This window comes from Apis cerana, linkage group LG1 (genome assembly GCF_029169275.1).
Source record: "Apis cerana isolate GH-2021 linkage group LG1, AcerK_1.0, whole genome shotgun sequence".
NCBI classification, from domain to species: Eukaryota; Metazoa; Arthropoda; class Insecta; order Hymenoptera; family Apidae; genus Apis; species Apis cerana.
Genome location: NC_083852.1, coordinates 11,208,394 through 11,226,266, shown reverse-complemented (window position 1 = coordinate 11,226,266; position 17,873 = coordinate 11,208,394). Strand labels below are relative to the sequence as shown.

The window sequence follows — 17,873 nt, the reverse complement described above, 5'->3', positions numbered from 1 at the left end:
ACATATATATACATAATAGAGAAATAACATAAACTAAACCGAAAACGCGCTAAAACTTTTGAATTAGCTAATTAAACAATTAATTTTTTATTTTAGCAGTTATGGAAAATAAGAATATTACAATAAATAATACCTCTACATTTCCATGGACTTCTTTACAACAAAATTTAAAGGATACAAACATTATTAATGCAATAAATCAATTTCTAAATATGTATCATCCTGATGATGGTATAATTGCATATGAACGTGTATTAAAAGCTCTACTGATTTTATCTGAAAATATGGATAGTAATATACAACAACAAATAATTTCTATAATACCATTACCAAAAGGTGTATCAAATGATAAAATAAAAAATCTAATATATAAAATTACTGAACTAAGTAAAACATCTAACACCAAATCTTTATATCAAAAGTATGATTTTCATTAAATCACTTCTTGATATTTTTGATAGAATATAATAATAATTTTTTTCTTTTTAAGAGTTACTACAATTTCCAAAGAACCTAATATAGAAATATTGGACAAAAACTCAGAAATCCATTTAAATCAAAATATTTTGATTGATACATCTCAAAATTTTGAATTAAATGAAAAGTTTATGTCTTCAGTACCTGAAGTATTCAAAGGTTTTCCTCCTAATGAGATTTCAACAATTCATAATCATGTGAATTATATGTATGATACATTAAATTATAATATTCCATGTATAAAATCTCATGTTAGTAGTAAACAAAATCTTTCATCAAACATTAATGAACAAGAAGAATCATTAAAACTTCAATCAAAATTAAAATGGAGTTATACTCCTCATCTTTTATATGAAAGTAATCTTTATCAAAATTCTACATCTGAATATCAAGAATTTTTTAAATCAATGGATGATAAATATTTTCAATTGTCTATTGATCAATTTAATAATTGGAATCAATGTAATGTGACTAATATGTCTCATGCATTACATCAGGTTTATGACAATTACTTTACTATAGTAAATTATATATATATATATATATATATAATATATTGTGTATATAAATATAATATTATATACATACACACACACACACACATACAAAATATATTTATATATATTATATATATTATATATATATGTATTTATATATATTATAATATTGTATTTAGAATTATTCTTAATTTTGTTATCCAAAAATAAAATCTAAAAAAATCATATTACAGGATACTATATGTTTAAAAAAATTATATAAAAATAATATAGTTTCAAATAAACAGAATAAAAATAAGATCTCAAATTTAGAAATATATAATAATAGATATATAGAAACAGGAACAAATTGCAAAATTTTACATAATGTAGAAAATGATACAAAAAACATAAAAAAATATAGTAAATTAAATAAGAATAGATTTTGTAATATGGAAATACAAAACCATTTTAAACAAGAATTAAAAGATGAACAAGCAATTCAGGAAGATATATATAAAATGGATATTGTATATAGTGAAGAAAAAATTAAAGATACAATAATAAATATACAGGTAAAGAAAATTCATATTTGTAATAATTATTTTAATAGTTCGTAACAATTTCTATAAACAATATTACAGACATTAAAAGAAGATAATTTTTTAATGGATAACTTTAGAGCACACAAAAAGCTTAAAACAAGCTTGCAGAATTTTTTAAAACGTGTAGAACAGGAAACTTCGATCGGTAAAATTATTTTTATATTTATTAATTATTAACATATTTCAATTCAATGTATACAAATATTATAAACATTTTTTACATATACAGAATTTCCAATATTGTCTCAGACCAAACCTTTGTATGTTATTCCTTCTATATCCAATTTTTGCAAGTTTTTAAATCAAGAAAACCTGGAAAACAATAATCAGTTAGATATTTTGAGCAATAACATAAATAGTTATAAAAATATAAATATACTAGAGGATACAAAAAAAAATATTAAAAAAAAATCCTCAGAATCATTTCATATTTATTCAAAATCAGATCAATTAAAACTGCTTCATAAAAGTATAAATAATATAGTTAATGAAACAAAAACAATAGAATATGAAAAAAAGAACTACATAGAAAATTTACTATACAAGTATCATTAAAGTTGCTCTGTAAATTTAATATTTTTTTATGATCAGCAAATTTACTTAACAAAATTATTTATGTACAGATCTTCACTGAAGCAAACAAAACAAAAAAGTTTAAATACTTTACAACAAACTGCATCTATTACAGAGCTGATTACATTTAAAAAACAGTACTATGATACATTATTAAATATTCAGAAAGCCAAGAGTTTGTTATAATTGTTATAATTTTTTTAATGCTTTTATAAGCATATGAAATTATATGAATATATATATATATATATTTTCCTCTATATATATATACATATATATTTATATATATATATATATACATACATATATACATATATATGTATATGTATATATACATATCTATTTTTTAGTGGCAGTGGCAAATTCTTTGGCAATATCATCTGTAGAAAATTTTACCAAATACGATCCATATTATTCCAACCATTCATATCAACAAGAATTATTGCAACATGAACCATTAATTTTAAATCCACAATTTGCAGTACATACTATGGCACAATCTGAATTATCAAATATATATAATACTTCATGTGCATGGATGAGATTTAACAATTGGAAGCATCTTACTATGAAACAGTTAAGACATCCACAACAAGTGAGACATAATTAAACATTAAATATTTAATTATTTAAACATATAAATATTTATGATTATTTAATTATTTTGTTCAATTTATCTTCTTTTAGTTTCCATTTCAAATTTCAAGAAATAAAAAGTAAGTTTCTTAATTATATATTCATTATTATAATATATTTTATTTTTTGTTCTTCTTTATATAATTCTTTGTACTAGATGCTATATTTTATCATTTTTTCATTCCTATGCTAAAAGGAATTCTATACTACATTATGTAAAAACAATGGATATTCAATGTTTTGCACAAGATAAAAACAAACAAATGAAACAAAGTATACAACGTAAAAAGTTAGAAGACATAGTTGGAAAATTAAAAGAGATAGAAAGCAATAACATGAATAATTAAAAAAATTATTACTGGTCCCTATGAAGTTTTCAATTTTTCAAAAAATACGTTAATCTCTATAAATAAAGTATACTTTATTGCACTGTGCATATTTATCTAAATAAATAATTATAAATAATAATTATAAAAAAATAGATCATAACAGTATATGCAAAAAGATTTCAAAATTATATCTACAGAAAATTTCTTAAATAATATAAATATTATAATAAAATATTGATAGAATCAAAATTGAATCAAAATACATGTAAAATAAAGTTTCTCATTCTTTCATTTATCTCGCACCAGTCTCAATAATTAATAAAATATTGATATTTTTATATGTGTACATGTATTTATACATATTCAAATAATTATACATGTATACATATTCTATGATTTTTTTGGCACTGGCAAAAGATAATAATTTAGAGTTTTGGATTAATCGCGAATATTTTTAATAATGTCATTTGTTATGTAATAATTTCCTTTGTTTAATTAAAGAATTTTATATCTTGTTAACATCAATCAATTCTTAATAATATAGTAACTAATAAATATTAACATATTTCATTTTAATTAACATAGAATAATGTTTTTGCTAATTAACATTTTATAGTATGTTTTATAATTAACATATAATATATGCATTTATGAATTTTGCATAATCTGTACTGTACAACGATTATTATTTCTAAATGTACAAAATAATTTTTAAAGGAATAAATCATAATAATAACTTTAATATTTTATATAGATCATTAAATGTTATTGTCCAGAATAATCACTATAAAATATGAGAAATTACCAAAGGGGTAATATAACTCTTGGTAATTTCATCAGCCATATATATTAACTCACAGTAATCTTTTTTCATTTCAAAAAATATTCAATGTTTATAATGAGTTTATAATAAAAATATTATTATATACTCATATTTATGATTAGCAGTATTGACAGCATCATTTTAAAATATAGAAATGAATTCATATAAATAATATTTTTAATACATAGTATTAATTGCAAAACATCCAAATTTACAATAATTGATTTTTTGGTTCTAATAATTCTCACATTTTATTTTTGATATTATCAAACAAATTAAAAATTAAGCCAAAAAATTCTTGTGTCATGTAGTTCATGTATTTCTTTTAGATTGTCTTTATTTGTTATATTCATTAAGAATAAGATAAATGTGCATAAGCAAATTTTATTATTAAATTATTTTGTTCCAAATATTCTTTATTTTATTTAAATGTAATGCAATTGAATAAATTTATTATAAATAATGTAAATTTTTGATTCCCTGCACTAAATTAAATCCTTCAATAAAGATTTCAATTAGATTCAATTTAAAATAAAATGTTTTATTTTATAAACAAATAGCATCTCAAATTAAAAATACTTTATTAGAGTTATATAACTTGAAAAAAAGAATAATATGTATTAATAATATATTTTGAAAATAATAAAATTTTAACAAAAATTATATATTTTTGATTTAAATAATAAATATAATTAAGTTATATTTACATAAAAAGAAAAATTATAATAACACTTTACATTTTTTTATTACATTTAATGATGAAAATAATATTAATACTAAATCTTATGTCATGCTATTTTTTAACACAAATATGTTTTTATATTTTAAATTTCTTTTCTAATTAAGTTAAAAAATATTCATAAAAAATATATATAAAATATAAAAAAAATATATAAAATAATATATAAAAAAAGTTATAATATAAAAAATAAAACTTTGTGGTAATATGATTAGAAGGATAAATAGTAGAAAAAATTTTTAGACAATTTATACGAATTTTAATAATTAATTCTATAATTAATGAAAGAATTATTTTTCAATTAATGAAATGTTATTTATAAAAAGTAAAGGAAAAGTATATTATCAGAGAACAAATTAACAATCTTGTTAATCATAATGATAAAACAGATTTGCACTTCATTTAAATAGTAATATTTAGTTATTTTTTTATTTTCTAGGATGAATTGTAATCATTTCAAACCTAATTTTAATTTTCATTATTTGTGCTATGATCTGAAGCGTTTCAGTTAAAGTTTATACAGAAATATATTAAACAGTGTTGTAGATTCACATACTAAATATAAGTTTAACAATTCATTTATTATGAGGTATTGCAAATTGTAGCGAGGTAAAGCCTCTGATACTAAGTTATTGAAAAGTAACAAAGTTATTCGACATACATGACACTCAAAGAGCGTTATTTTTCTTCTGGCAGTGTCCGTACATTTTTTTTAATCATTTTGCTTAAACTTTAAGCTAAATATCTTGCACCATATAACATTTCCATTCAACGTTTTTATCATGAAATCTATTCATATTTTTTTAAATACTTTATCAGTACACTAGTAATGTACCATTTATAAAAAAAATTACATTTATTTCTTCGTTGTGTTTAAAAAAATCAAATTACATCATCAATATTTTAACACAACGAAGCTACTATAATATATATTATTCCCTTTTTTCTTGATTCTATATGAACACGCATTTTTTTCCTTATACTAAATAATTAGTTAGACAACTACGCGTTATACACGTCAACATGTAATTATGCCTGATCCAAATGTATATTCTAATATTGTATCAAAAGACAAAGTAGTTATCACTTATGATTCTAGTTGAAATTATTTTCTCATGTTTATATAATTATAATAGTCTTAATCAATCGAAACAGAACAGAGGTCCCAATAAGATCGGTTCTATATATCGCTTGTTATATAATAAAAAGAGATTCCAAGGACCAATTGGTCAAGAAACGCAATTTTTTGATAGTTTTCAAGATGAATTGTACCTCTAACACGATATGTATGTACTAAAAATTACTTTGCTCTTTAATTTGATGAATATAGTTAATACAAGATTGTATAAGAATACTGGACTAGAAATGGTTTGAAATTTTCATTAAAATAAATAAATAAATAATATAACACCATTGCTGCTCATATTTTCTGTCTGCAAATAGTGCTTATATCTTTTATAAAAATAGAAATCGACCTTCTTTAAACTACCAGACTGCATATTATATAAAATTCAATTGTTTATATACAGAATATTAGTAAAAAATTAAATTTTGGAAAATAATTTTTTTTATCATAGTTAAAATTTGTGAAATTCTATGCCCACGTCTGTATAACAATAGTATTATTTTTAATAATAATTAAATAATAAATAAATTTAAATATGTTCCATGCATATTAGTTCATTTTATAATAAAAAGCTCGTTTAAAAAACAATTTATAGTAATATCATAAATTTATAATAAAACAAAAAATTAAAATATAAAATTAAAATTATTAGTTAGTTAATCTAACTAATAATTAGTAACTTTTTATTAGCATTTACAGATTATTAAGTATGTATGAAAATAGAATAAATAATCATTAAAATTTAATAAAATAATAAACAAATATTTTAATCTTTAGTAATATAACTTATAAATAACTGAAAGTTTATTGAAATAAAATATTATTTGTATATCAAAATTGGGCAGTCTGGTTGCAAAATGTCAAAACTTGAGAAAACGAACTAAAAAGAAATTATCTTTTTGGCAGCATAATATACAAGGCAATGATAGTTTTATATAAGATTCATAAATGTTTAGACACAAGATATTATCTAATAATCTTGATTGTAATAAAGTTTTGTCATTAAATGTGAAATGCAATTATATTATATTTGCATTTGCATCAAGTAATTTAATTTCAAACTTATATTTCATTTTATGCACAGAAAAAAAATATAGATATAAAAGATAACAGAGATTACTGTGCACTACTTTAACATTAAAGTGACATATACAGTAATTTTAAACATATTCAATTCAAATAGATTCATTTAGAAATAACATAAATTGATAAATTGATAAATTGATAAAACATTGTTTCTGTTTTTTCCTTAATACAAATAGTGAAAGAAGTATGATATTACGAAATGATGTTTCAAGGGAAACTTCTAGTATGTAACTGTTCCCAAAAATCATTCACTGCAATGAGTCCAATATTTATTAAGACATGTGTACGGATTTTTAAATTCAATCAGGCAAAGCTGTAAGGATCAATAGTTTTGCTAGAACAAGGTTGGACGTCGTCAGGTGGTGGATGCCATTGTCCTGTCCACATGGCAGTACGATCCATAGCTACATCTATTGCTTTTTCCATACTGTTACTAGATGTACATTCCATTTCCCAGTGAAAACCATTTTGAGTCACTTGCATAGAACTAGATCCATCCATTTCACAATAGTCTTGTGCTTTATTATTCACTGGCATCTGTAAAGTTTTATTTCTAACATGTGTAGAACCATTACTTCTATGTTCACCAGGCCAAGGTCGAGATTGCTCTACCGATTGCAGAGGCAATTTTCGCGGCACCCGTCTAGGTTTATTATCTTCCAAAATATGACTATTATTGATTTTGGTACTTATTAAATTTCCATCGCCTGTTGAATTACTATCATCGTCTCTTCTTCGCCTTCTTCTTCTCCTTTCAATATCAATATCACTTCTTTGAATATCTTCGTTATTTTCTTGAGTGTTTAAAAAATGTTCCCTTGCAGAAGCCCAATGATCTTTTCTATTGACATCTTGTTTGTATCTTGCATGATTATCATTGCCATGATGACCATTATTTGTGTTTGTATTACTATCTATATTTTGTTTTTTTGACTGTTGATTTTTTACAATCCATGAAGCAGGTCTTTTAGGGCTACGCTCTTTTAGAGTGACCTAAAAAAATTAATAATTATCAATAACAATTTAAATATTTTTATATAAAATTGTTATATAAATAACAAATGAAATTACTTACTCCTGAAGAGGAAGAATTATCAACAGGTTTATAAAGTTGTGTTGGTGTGTGATTACGATTATCTGAACTTCTACAACTTGATTCACTGCGTCCATGTATCCATGAAAGTAAGAAGGCTAAAATAGCACATGACAGCCCAAGCGCTGCCGCAGCAGACAACTGAGAACGAGTGCGTTTTGGTACCCAACCACCACTATGATATTCCCATATAGAGCATGCTAGTAATGCACTACTTAAGGCATAAGATAAGCCTATACCAGTGAATATCCAAGCATTCTATAAGAGGTGGATTCTATCAGATATATCAGTATTAGGATATATATATATAGGAATATATATATATATATATATATATATATATATATATATACGTATTAAAAATTTTATTCCTTTATAAATACATATTTAACATTTTGAACTTTATTCATAATATTAATATTAAAAATAACATATTAAAAAAAATATTAAAAATAACATTAATAAACTGATTACTTACCAATTTTGCCCAATTGAAAGGAAAAACATAGATAACATGCGAAATATCAAGGAAGAGGAGTAATGCAGTGATCAAAAAACAGAAAACTGCTATAAAGATCATGAAACGCAGCCGCCCAACTAAAGGCAACATAAATAAGCTGACCTTGGCAGTGCCGGAACTGCATAATGTTGCCAAACACGCTGCAGATGATATCTATTTAAACAGTTTAATATAACTTATTGTTTTAGAAATTGATAAATAAAAAATATTTAAAATATAATGCTTACAAGTAATAAGAGCCTAATAACACCAATAGCTGTTTTAAGATGTCCCTGTATGTCACAATAAAATACTAAATGACTTGCTCTTGGCCAAGCCAAAGCATTTGAGGAAGAGCCATGGTGATCACCATAGCCATAATGACCATGATAATTAGCATGTGAGTCCCAAGAATGGACTGTTGAATGAACTCCTGGTGAATCCAGTTCCAAAGGTTGGGAGCTAATTTGCCCCCCTGTCCTACTGCCTGCTGTTAATATCAAATAATTTATATCTATATATATTTTGATTTTTTTAAAATAATAAAAACAATATTTTTTTGTTATCAATAATGTTTATTAGAAATAATTTATCTTAAAAAGTATTGTTATACCAATATCAAAATCTTGAATATCTTCAGGTCTGGAATATGCAGAGGCTGGTAATTCCAGGTCACGAATTTCTTCTAAGAGAAGTACTTCTATCTCGTCGGCTGCATATAAGTCCGAAACCGAGTGAAGATGATGCCGAGTCTCGCTCATTACTTAGACACGCTCGATTGTTTACTCCTTCCTGCCTGCCAACGATCTGTTCTATTTGATCCACTATGAACCACCATTCGTTATACATTGAATTTAGCAATTGTTTTATTTGTTTGCCAGCCATTGTCTATACATGCTGTGTGCCATCTCTTTTCTGCAGGCAATATCATCCTTGGGCCGTTAGGCCTCACCTATAGCAATTAATTAATATTGTATTAATAACAATAGAATATTAAATATTAATAATAAATATTTATATTTTAATAATTTAATAATCATATAAGAGATTAAATTTTAAAATAAAAAAAATAAATGCAATTATAAATAAATAAAAATAATTTATTTTATAATATTATATAATAATAATTATAATAATAAAAAAAATAACAAAATATGAAACGAAAATATATAAAATAAATCTTCAATAAATAAGAATTACTTTGATATAACATTAATAATATATAATATAATTTAAAAATATAAAAAACATAAACAGTAAGTATATAAATAACAATTTATATAATATAATTCAATAATACAATATAATATATTCAATAATATAATATAATAATATATAATGATATAATAATATAATAATGTTTTTAAATATTCAAGTCTTCATAATAGGTTGGAATTTCATAGTTTTATTATTAATACATAAATAAATGAAAATTATTATGCATAAACAAAGAACAAAATTAATGTACATACAAAACATATATATACATACACATTATAAATATACTTTAATCATATAAATCACTATTTTTTCGATTCAAAAAATTTTAAGTATAGATGCTAGAGATGTATAAGAAAAAGTTATAATTAATTATAAAAAATATTCGATGCAGTTGACATTAAATATTTAAAATTTATATGAAAATAAATAATTAAATACTTGTTCATACTTAAATATTTTTATAGGAGAATATTTATTAATTCTAAATCCACATGTGGTTGCATGTGACATCTCATCAGAAGTATAAAGTACAATAATTATTGAGATTACAAATTTCACAAAAGAAAAATTGACACATACCTCGAATTTGTTTTTGATTAACTAACACTTGGATCACATTTTTCATAATAAATTTATAAATTTTTCATAATAAAGTCACTAACTTTAGAAGAATAATCGCCATTGCTTTTTTGCTGTTTTTACTTATAATCTATGCTCGTCACTACGCATACAAATAACAAATGAAGTAATTTGATTTTAACATTTATTAACTGATAAAAAATAAAATAAATATATAAATCATTTTTTTTATTATTTCTTTTGAGTAAAATAATTTTAATAATGCATATTTTCATTCCATAAAAAAATAATGTAAATTATGATTATACTTTTAAAATTTAATTTATTTGAAATATTATATATTATTATTATTTTTTATTTTTTTATAAAATGTTAAAACATATAACAAAAATATTTATTACGAAAATATTAATTGATTATAATAAATTATAAAATAATTTTAATTTTATTTTAATATCATGAAATTAATATATTAAAAAAAATTTTCTCATATTAAATTTATAATAAAATTATGATTTAATTAAAAAAATTTAATTAAAATTTCTAAATTTTTATTATTTATTATTATAATATTTACAATTACATATTTTAAAAAAATTTTGTTTTTAAATCGATATTATTAAATAAATGTTTTTTTAATAATAAAATTAATAACTCTTTTCCTTATTATAAATTTGCAATACAATAAATCAAAATAATTTTCAATAATATTTTTTAAAAAATCATATTATCTTTAAAATATTATTAGTACGCCTTTCATGTGCTTTTTCCATGTCGCATCCATTAAAATATCGCTTTAAACAATTCTTAGTAAGTGAATAATTATAATAACAATAAATGTTGTATGTATATCAGCTTTCAATCTGTCAAATTGACAGATAAAGAATGTACCAATCTTCTTATCTATATTAAAGTACAAACGTCTATTTTAATATATTTAAATATTCATCATGTATGTTAAAGAAGTATGATCCTTATAAATCATTTATTTTAAATCATACTTAGAAATTATTTGTCTTTTAGTTATAAACATTAAACATTCGCATTTTTATTAAATATCTTCCATTATGAATGCATAGTAAGTGTCTTAATATTAATTTTTATAAAATTTGATGTTTGAATAATTTTATGTTCGATATACTATCGTAAATTATTTGTATAATAAAAAAACGTCTATCACTTATAATTAATGAAATGCTTATACATTTAAGATTATATCTGTAATAATAATTTGATTTATTTATTTATAATAATTATTTGATTTATAATTTCTTGCAATTAATTTTATTTAATATAACTTTTAGTAACAAAAACACACACGGACCAAGTATATCGGGAAACGCATTCGATCGTTGGGTACAGAGGACCAATATGCATGACGATTCCACTATTACAAAAATGCAACATCAATTTTGGGTTACAAAACAAGCTTTATCACGGAAATTAGGAAAAAAGGAAGATGAATGTATAGTAGCATCAGATGCAGAATTAGATGCCAAGTTAGAATTGTTTCGTAGTATTCAAGAATCTTGTTCTTATTTGCAAAGAATTATTGATAAATATCAAGAAAGATTATGCAGTAAGTTAATGTGAATTTAAGATTTTTTTTTTTTTATATTATATTCATAATCATTGTATTTAATTTTATAGATCTTGCACAAGAAGAAAATGCAATGGGACGATTTCTTAAGGATGCTGGTAAACAAGATAAAACTAGAGCTGGCAAGATGATGACAGCAGTTGGGAAATCATTGTCATATTCTGGTCAACAAAGACTTGCATTAAGAGCTCCATTGGGACGATTATATCAAGAAGTAGAAACATTTAGACAAAGAGCTATTGAAGATACATTGCAAAAGGTTCAAGCAATGGAAAAAGCTCGTACTGAATATAGAGCAGCTCTATCATGGATGAAAAATGTTTCTCAGGAATTAGATCCTGATACATCAAAACAGTTAGAAAGATTCCGTAAAGTTCAAACATGTGTTAGACAGTATGTTTTACTAATTATACTATATTAATTATTGCTAACATAACTTCTATATATATATTTAAATATTTTTAAGTATACAATTTTTTGTTGATGTAGAGGTAAAATAGCCTTTGATAATCTGGCTTTAGATTGTCTTCAAAAAGTTGATTTATTGGCTGCAGCAAGATGTAATATGTTTAGCCATGCTTTAGTTTTATATCAAAGTACACTTTTAAATTTTACTGAAAAATCTGCACAAGCATATTCCACAATAGCAAATAGTTTTAAAGGCTATCAACGATACGATTTTATGGTTGTAAAAGAACTTACTGAACCTTCAACTAAATTAGCTCAAGAAACTGGAGGTGATGATGATTCTGATGAAAAAGACAAGTAAATTATAAATTTTTAAGAAATTTTTAAGAAAGTAAGAGAAGAGTTTATTATGCTAATAAAATATTTTTTATATTATTATTTTAGATTATCATTTTTTGACATGGATTATCATGATAATATTGAAGAAGCTGAAGAAGTAAAACCAATCAAACAGAACATAGTTGAAAACGATAAACAAGATGAAAAATTATTGGATATTGAGTATGAAACAAAAGATATGTTGGGATTGGAAGAATTAAATTTAAATTCTAGTTCTTCAAATAATAGAATTATGCAATCAATTTCTGAGGTAGAACAGAAAGAAAATCTCGAACAACTTTTTAAAAATTTAATCTTAGATAATAGTGTATCTCATACTGACACACAAGAAGGAACTCAATCTGAGTTTGATAAAAAATTTGGTGAACAAAATCTAACAATGGATATATTTGATAAATCTGATACAAATTTTAATTTAGCTGATTTCTCTTCCTTAGAAGAACAAAATTCAGGAGAATCTTTACAATCCCTTACCTCGGAAAATATGGTACTTTTAAATGATATTCTTATTGATAAACAAAATACTGATAGCGAATGGGAAGCGATATCGAATGATACATTTTTACCACCAAATATATTAAAACAAAGTTTAGGTGATGCAGCTCTGGGTATTGGACAAAAAAATATGCTTACTACTACTACTAATATGGATGATAAAGTATGTAAAGTATTATTAATATTATTAAATATTGTATTAAATACAATAATAGTAAACTAAACTAAATAAAATAAACTAAAATTATTAGAATTGAATAATATAAGTTAATAATAATATGTATCGAAAAATACTTATATTTTATAAAAAAATATTAAAAATGATTTGAATAATAATAATATCCTACTTTTTTTCTTAGAAAAAGAATAAGACTGGCAAACTAAAGGGTAATTCTTGGTTGGATTTATTTGCTGAATTGGATCCTTTGGCTAACAATCCAATGGAAAATCTTTCTAGTGATAGTAATGCATCTGCTTAATATTTTAAATTTATTAAGCTTAAAATTATATTCATATATAATATAATCAGTTGTAATTTACGATAACAATCAGAAAACACATATTTATTTTCTTCAAATAGAATAATGCTGTAAGCATTATTTAATTTTTACATATACACTAATATTGAATATTTGCTGTTTGAATTTTAACATTCCAGATTTGTTAGATCTAATGAAAATAACAAGATGATGATAAGAATCAAAAAATAATTTAAATTTCATATTTTAAGTTCCATACCAAAGATGTAAGATTAATAATAGTTTGTAAAATTTAATCATATATTTTTTTTCATATATATTAAAAATATTTCTTTTTATGATAATAAATAATTATCAACTTTTCTATTCACATTTATAACAAAATATGTTCAGTACATTTAATGTTGTGACATCACATGAGTAATTTAATATAATGTTTCACAATATGAAACATCATAAATAATTTTTTTGACATTATCACTATATTGAACAATTGATGTTTAAGAAATGTATAATGCAATTATTACATCATTTTTTTTTAATATACTGAAATATTGCAAATTGCTTTTTTTTTTAAATAAAATAAATACAATATAAACAGATTACATTGTCACATTGTTGTTGATATTGTTTTTGTATCTTTTTTATATAAATATAAAATGCTTACGCATTAATAAAATACAAAAATCACATTGTTAACACCAAAATATAATTATATTTCATGTATAAAAGAATTCTGAATTAAAACCTAATTTTTATCAATGATGTGTTTGAAATTTAGGCATCGTAAAATTGTGCCATAGCAGTTCTAACTCTGAAACAAAACATTAAAAATTATAAATATTCGAGAAAAATATTTTTATATTAATTATATTAATATTAATATATTATATAAAATTTGCAAAAATATTTAGCAATTTTTAAAATTTTTTAAAGTACAAATACAAAAAAAAAATATTTTTTAATTTTAAAAATTTGTTACTCATACTTATCAAATAATTGAAGATCCTTGCTATGACGTAATTGTTGTAGAATACGATAAAAACCAAGCTCTTTTAAACGTGCTTGTCGTTGTGCAGCACCAGGTTCTTCTCTCCAGACTAAGTTGCATACACAAAAAACTGCAGCAACTTGTAGCTTTACATTACTATGCATCTAAATTAATATACATAAATATTATAAATTTCTAGTAAGTACCAACATGCTATTGAAATATAATTAATAAATTGTATTATTAATTAATTAATATATAAAAATCATAAAATATCAAAGATATGTGTTGTATTATTTTAACAAAATAAAATAAAAAAAGAGATTTAAAAATATATATTTAAAATAAATTAAAATTTAAAAATAAAAAAACAAAAATAAAAGCAAAATATTTTTTTACAAACCATATAATCCATAAGTTTTTTAAGCACATCTTCATTAGCCATTATATGATCTTTTGCTCGATTTCCATCAGCTACATTTGCTAAAATACAAAGAGCTTGTTCTTTTACATCTGCTGGATGCCTTGGATCTTCTAAAACTAATATAACAGCTTGCATAACATGAGCAGCATGTTCTCCCATTATACGATCTATATGCGCTTTTGTAGAGAGCAAATTTCGTAATAAACCTAATGTTTTCATTAAAACTGGTATATCTTGATCTGCCAAAAGACAAAAGATTTGATCAGTTCCCAAGCATTGTAGAATCTGCAATTTTACTTGCTGTTCAGCTTGAAAAGCCACATTCATCAAGGCCCAAATTCCATTTAATCTCAATGCTGGAGTACATCGTTTTGTAAGTGAACATAATAATTCTATCCCTCCAGATTCAAGAATTGGTTCTTTGCTTGGGCTAAATTCCAATAATAAGTTACATAAAGTACTTGAAGCAACAGTTAATAAATCAACTTCACTTTCGCCTCTACCTACATAATATAATTACATTAATTAATAATGATGAATGATAGTAATATAATTTAATTAAAAAATTTTTTTAATTCATATCTCATATGACAAGAAAATATAGAAATATAAAAAATTTTTAATAATCATATGCAATTCATATAAATGAATTTTGTAATATAGTTCAAAAAATAAAAGAATAATTAATAAAATCATTTATAAAATTTATAAAAGTACTTTGAAAGACAAAATATTTTCATAAATTTATATGAATTCTATTATTTCAATAATAATTCATTAATTATAAAAATATTATATTTTACCTTCTAATCCCTTGTCTGCTCCATGTAATAATTGCATAAGTGGCCTCCAAACAACGTGATCTTGAAAAGTTGTTCGAAGTTGTTGAACACTTCTAGAAAGAGAATGAAGACATCTAACTGCTGCTAGACGTACATGAGAACCTCCTGGATCTTGAAGACCAGCCACTACTTGTTCCATGAGACTTTCTGTTTCAATAATACGTTTTCTAATATCTTCATCATTAGCACCAAGAGATGCAAATGCTCTAAATGCAGCTTGTCGCATATCTTGTGTTAATGTTGCATCTTGTACCTAAGAAAAATATGAAAATAACATATTAACAAATATATAAAGTAAATATACACATTATAAATATATAAAATAAATATGTAAATCTATATAAATATATTTACATGTGGATGAGGTCGTAATAACTCTGCAAGTGTAGGAATTAAATGATTACTAATGGAAGCTAAACGTTGTAATTCAGTATTAACTTCTGTAAGAAAAGCCAAAGTCTCAGCTGCAGCTACTCTTTCACGAGGAGGATGATCTCGATGACAAAGTCGCACCAAACAAGGCAAAGCACGATATATAATTCTTGGATCTTTGTATAATAAAACTCCAGTTCTATGCATATATGTAACACATCTTGCAGCTTCAAGTTGAATTAATGAGCTTTTTTCACGCCCCATTAATTGTCCTAATGCTACAGGTACAAGTCTACCCTGAGGAGTATTACTGGTAGTTGCTGATGCAACCATAACACAAACTCTATAATTCTTATAACACATATTTGCCAAACATGCTAGAGCTGATAATTGGACATCAGGTAATGGAGAATCCAATTGCATTGCTAATGTTTCTACTGCTCCTCCTTTGGCCAAAGCACTCTGCTCTTCTGTTGTCTAACAGAAATTATATAAATTAATATCATGTATAACAAAATACATTTGATTTATCATTTTTGTACCTTGCATGCTGTTGTTAAGATTGTTGCCACACAAATTTGACAGGTAACAGATTGATTTGCTAATGATACCAATCTTGGTACTAATGCAGGATCTTGATATATTGAATGAACTGGTGCTGCTGGATGTTGAAACACTGTTCTCAAACATCTCAAACATGCTTCATTTAATAAATCTGTTACTTTTGGCTTTCCTTCTAATAATGTTTCTATGATAGGTGTAGATAATATAACTTGAAAAAGTAATGGTACTACACCAAGATCTATAAGAGCTAATACATGCTGATCTGTTCCTTTAGCTAAAGAACCTAAAGTTACAGCAGCCTCAAGTCTTATATTATCTCCAATTCTATCTGATGAATCTCCAAGAAGTTGTAATAAACGTGGTACTACACCTTGAGCTATTACAGATCCTTTTTGTCTATTACTTCCAATTACAGAATTTTTTAAACATCTAGAAATAATAAAAAGAGATCTATTAACATAAAGTTAAACTAACTAAAAATTAAGAAATTAACTTAAATTAAAGAAAAATAACAAAATTAAGATTATTTTTATAATATTACCTTTTTAATGTTTTTTTACACCATATAGTGATTTTTAATAAATAATAACCTTTAGTAAACAAGTTTAGAGGTTAAGTACGATTTGTACTCACATAATAGCTTCTAAGCACTTTTGAGGATCCAGCGAGTATAGTTCATCGATGTAACTTCTCGAACTCTCAACATCCTATGAAATAATAAATTAGTCATGTAATTTTCGAAATTTTTTATTGGTTATATCAAAAAAGAAATTTTTAAAAGCAGAAGAAAACCGGTAAGATATTTCATGTTTTTAATATTATCTACTTACCATGAATGGTTGCATCACCGAGACCATACTTCTTCTATCTCTTTTACATACAGATATTCTAAATATTCACTCAAAATAATTCTATAATATATATTTTACTATCACAAGAAATTATTAATTCAACAATCCACTTTGTTTGTTATGTGAGCACTTGTTATTCTATTTGATAAAATTTGCGCTCTGAAAAATTTTCACTAGAATAGTGTT

General features: G+C 23.4%; 4 protein-coding genes across 8 annotated transcripts; 2 read left to right on the top strand and 2 right to left on the bottom strand.

The window, feature by feature from the left end:
- Positions 1 to 851: 851 nt before the first annotated feature.
- Positions 852 to 4,382, top strand: LOC114578052 (uncharacterized). The gene is made up of 6 exons (XM_062072396.1): positions 852 to 974; positions 1,208 to 1,528; positions 1,598 to 1,703; positions 2,482 to 2,726; positions 2,819 to 2,847; positions 2,925 to 4,382. The coding sequence occupies exons 1-6, from the start codon at positions 885 to 887 to the stop codon at positions 3,112 to 3,114; spliced, it is 981 nt and encodes a 326-aa protein (XP_061928380.1). The 5' UTR covers positions 852 to 884; the 3' UTR covers positions 3,115 to 4,382.
- Positions 4,383 to 6,791: 2,409 nt separating this feature from the next.
- On the bottom strand, positions 6,792 to 10,439 carry LOC108001814 (uncharacterized). Of its 3 annotated transcripts, none has more exons than XM_017063025.3 (6): positions 10,263 to 10,439; positions 9,076 to 9,414; positions 8,711 to 8,952; positions 8,442 to 8,636; positions 7,946 to 8,221; positions 6,792 to 7,863 (listed from the first exon to the last, which is right to left on the bottom strand). In XM_017063025.3, exons 2-6 carry the CDS (start codon positions 9,221 to 9,223, stop codon positions 7,174 to 7,176), a joined length of 1,551 nt encoding a protein of 516 aa, XP_016918514.1. In that variant the 5' UTR covers positions 9,224 to 9,414; positions 10,263 to 10,439; the 3' UTR covers positions 6,792 to 7,173. The 3 variants fall into 3 exon arrangements, with proteins under 3 accessions (XP_016918514.1, XP_016918516.1, XP_016918515.1); XM_017063027.3 differs by having other exon boundaries at positions 8,711 to 8,949; positions 10,263 to 10,422; XM_017063026.3 differs by lacking the exon at positions 10,263 to 10,439 and adding an exon at positions 10,132 to 10,200.
- A 505-nt stretch (positions 10,440 to 10,944) lies between these two features.
- LOC108001813 (islet cell autoantigen 1) lies at positions 10,945 to 14,914 on the top strand. 3 transcript variants are annotated; one of them, XM_017063022.3, is made up of 7 exons: positions 11,079 to 11,214; positions 11,286 to 11,340; positions 11,567 to 11,841; positions 11,913 to 12,255; positions 12,352 to 12,627; positions 12,715 to 13,327; positions 13,524 to 14,914. In XM_017063022.3, exons 2-7 carry the CDS (start codon positions 11,330 to 11,332, stop codon positions 13,641 to 13,643), a joined length of 1,638 nt encoding a protein of 545 aa, XP_016918511.1. In that variant the 5' UTR covers positions 11,079 to 11,214; positions 11,286 to 11,329; the 3' UTR covers positions 13,644 to 14,914. The 3 variants fall into 3 exon arrangements, with proteins under 3 accessions (XP_028524522.1, XP_061928225.1, XP_016918511.1); XM_028668721.2 differs by lacking the exons at positions 11,079 to 11,214; positions 11,286 to 11,340 and adding an exon at positions 10,945 to 11,072; XM_062072241.1 differs by lacking the exon at positions 11,286 to 11,340 and having other exon boundaries at positions 11,039 to 11,227.
- LOC108001812 (armadillo repeat-containing protein 8) lies at positions 14,164 to 17,867 on the bottom strand. Its single transcript, XM_017063021.3, has 8 exons — positions 17,667 to 17,867; positions 17,470 to 17,543; positions 16,815 to 17,265; positions 16,255 to 16,749; positions 15,862 to 16,153; positions 15,038 to 15,561; positions 14,632 to 14,798; positions 14,164 to 14,457 (listed from the first exon to the last, which is right to left on the bottom strand). The coding sequence occupies exons 1-8, from the start codon at positions 17,691 to 17,693 to the stop codon at positions 14,421 to 14,423; spliced, it is 2,067 nt and encodes a 688-aa protein (XP_016918510.1). The 5' UTR covers positions 17,694 to 17,867; the 3' UTR covers positions 14,164 to 14,420.
- Between the last annotated feature and the right edge of the window lie 6 nt (positions 17,868 to 17,873).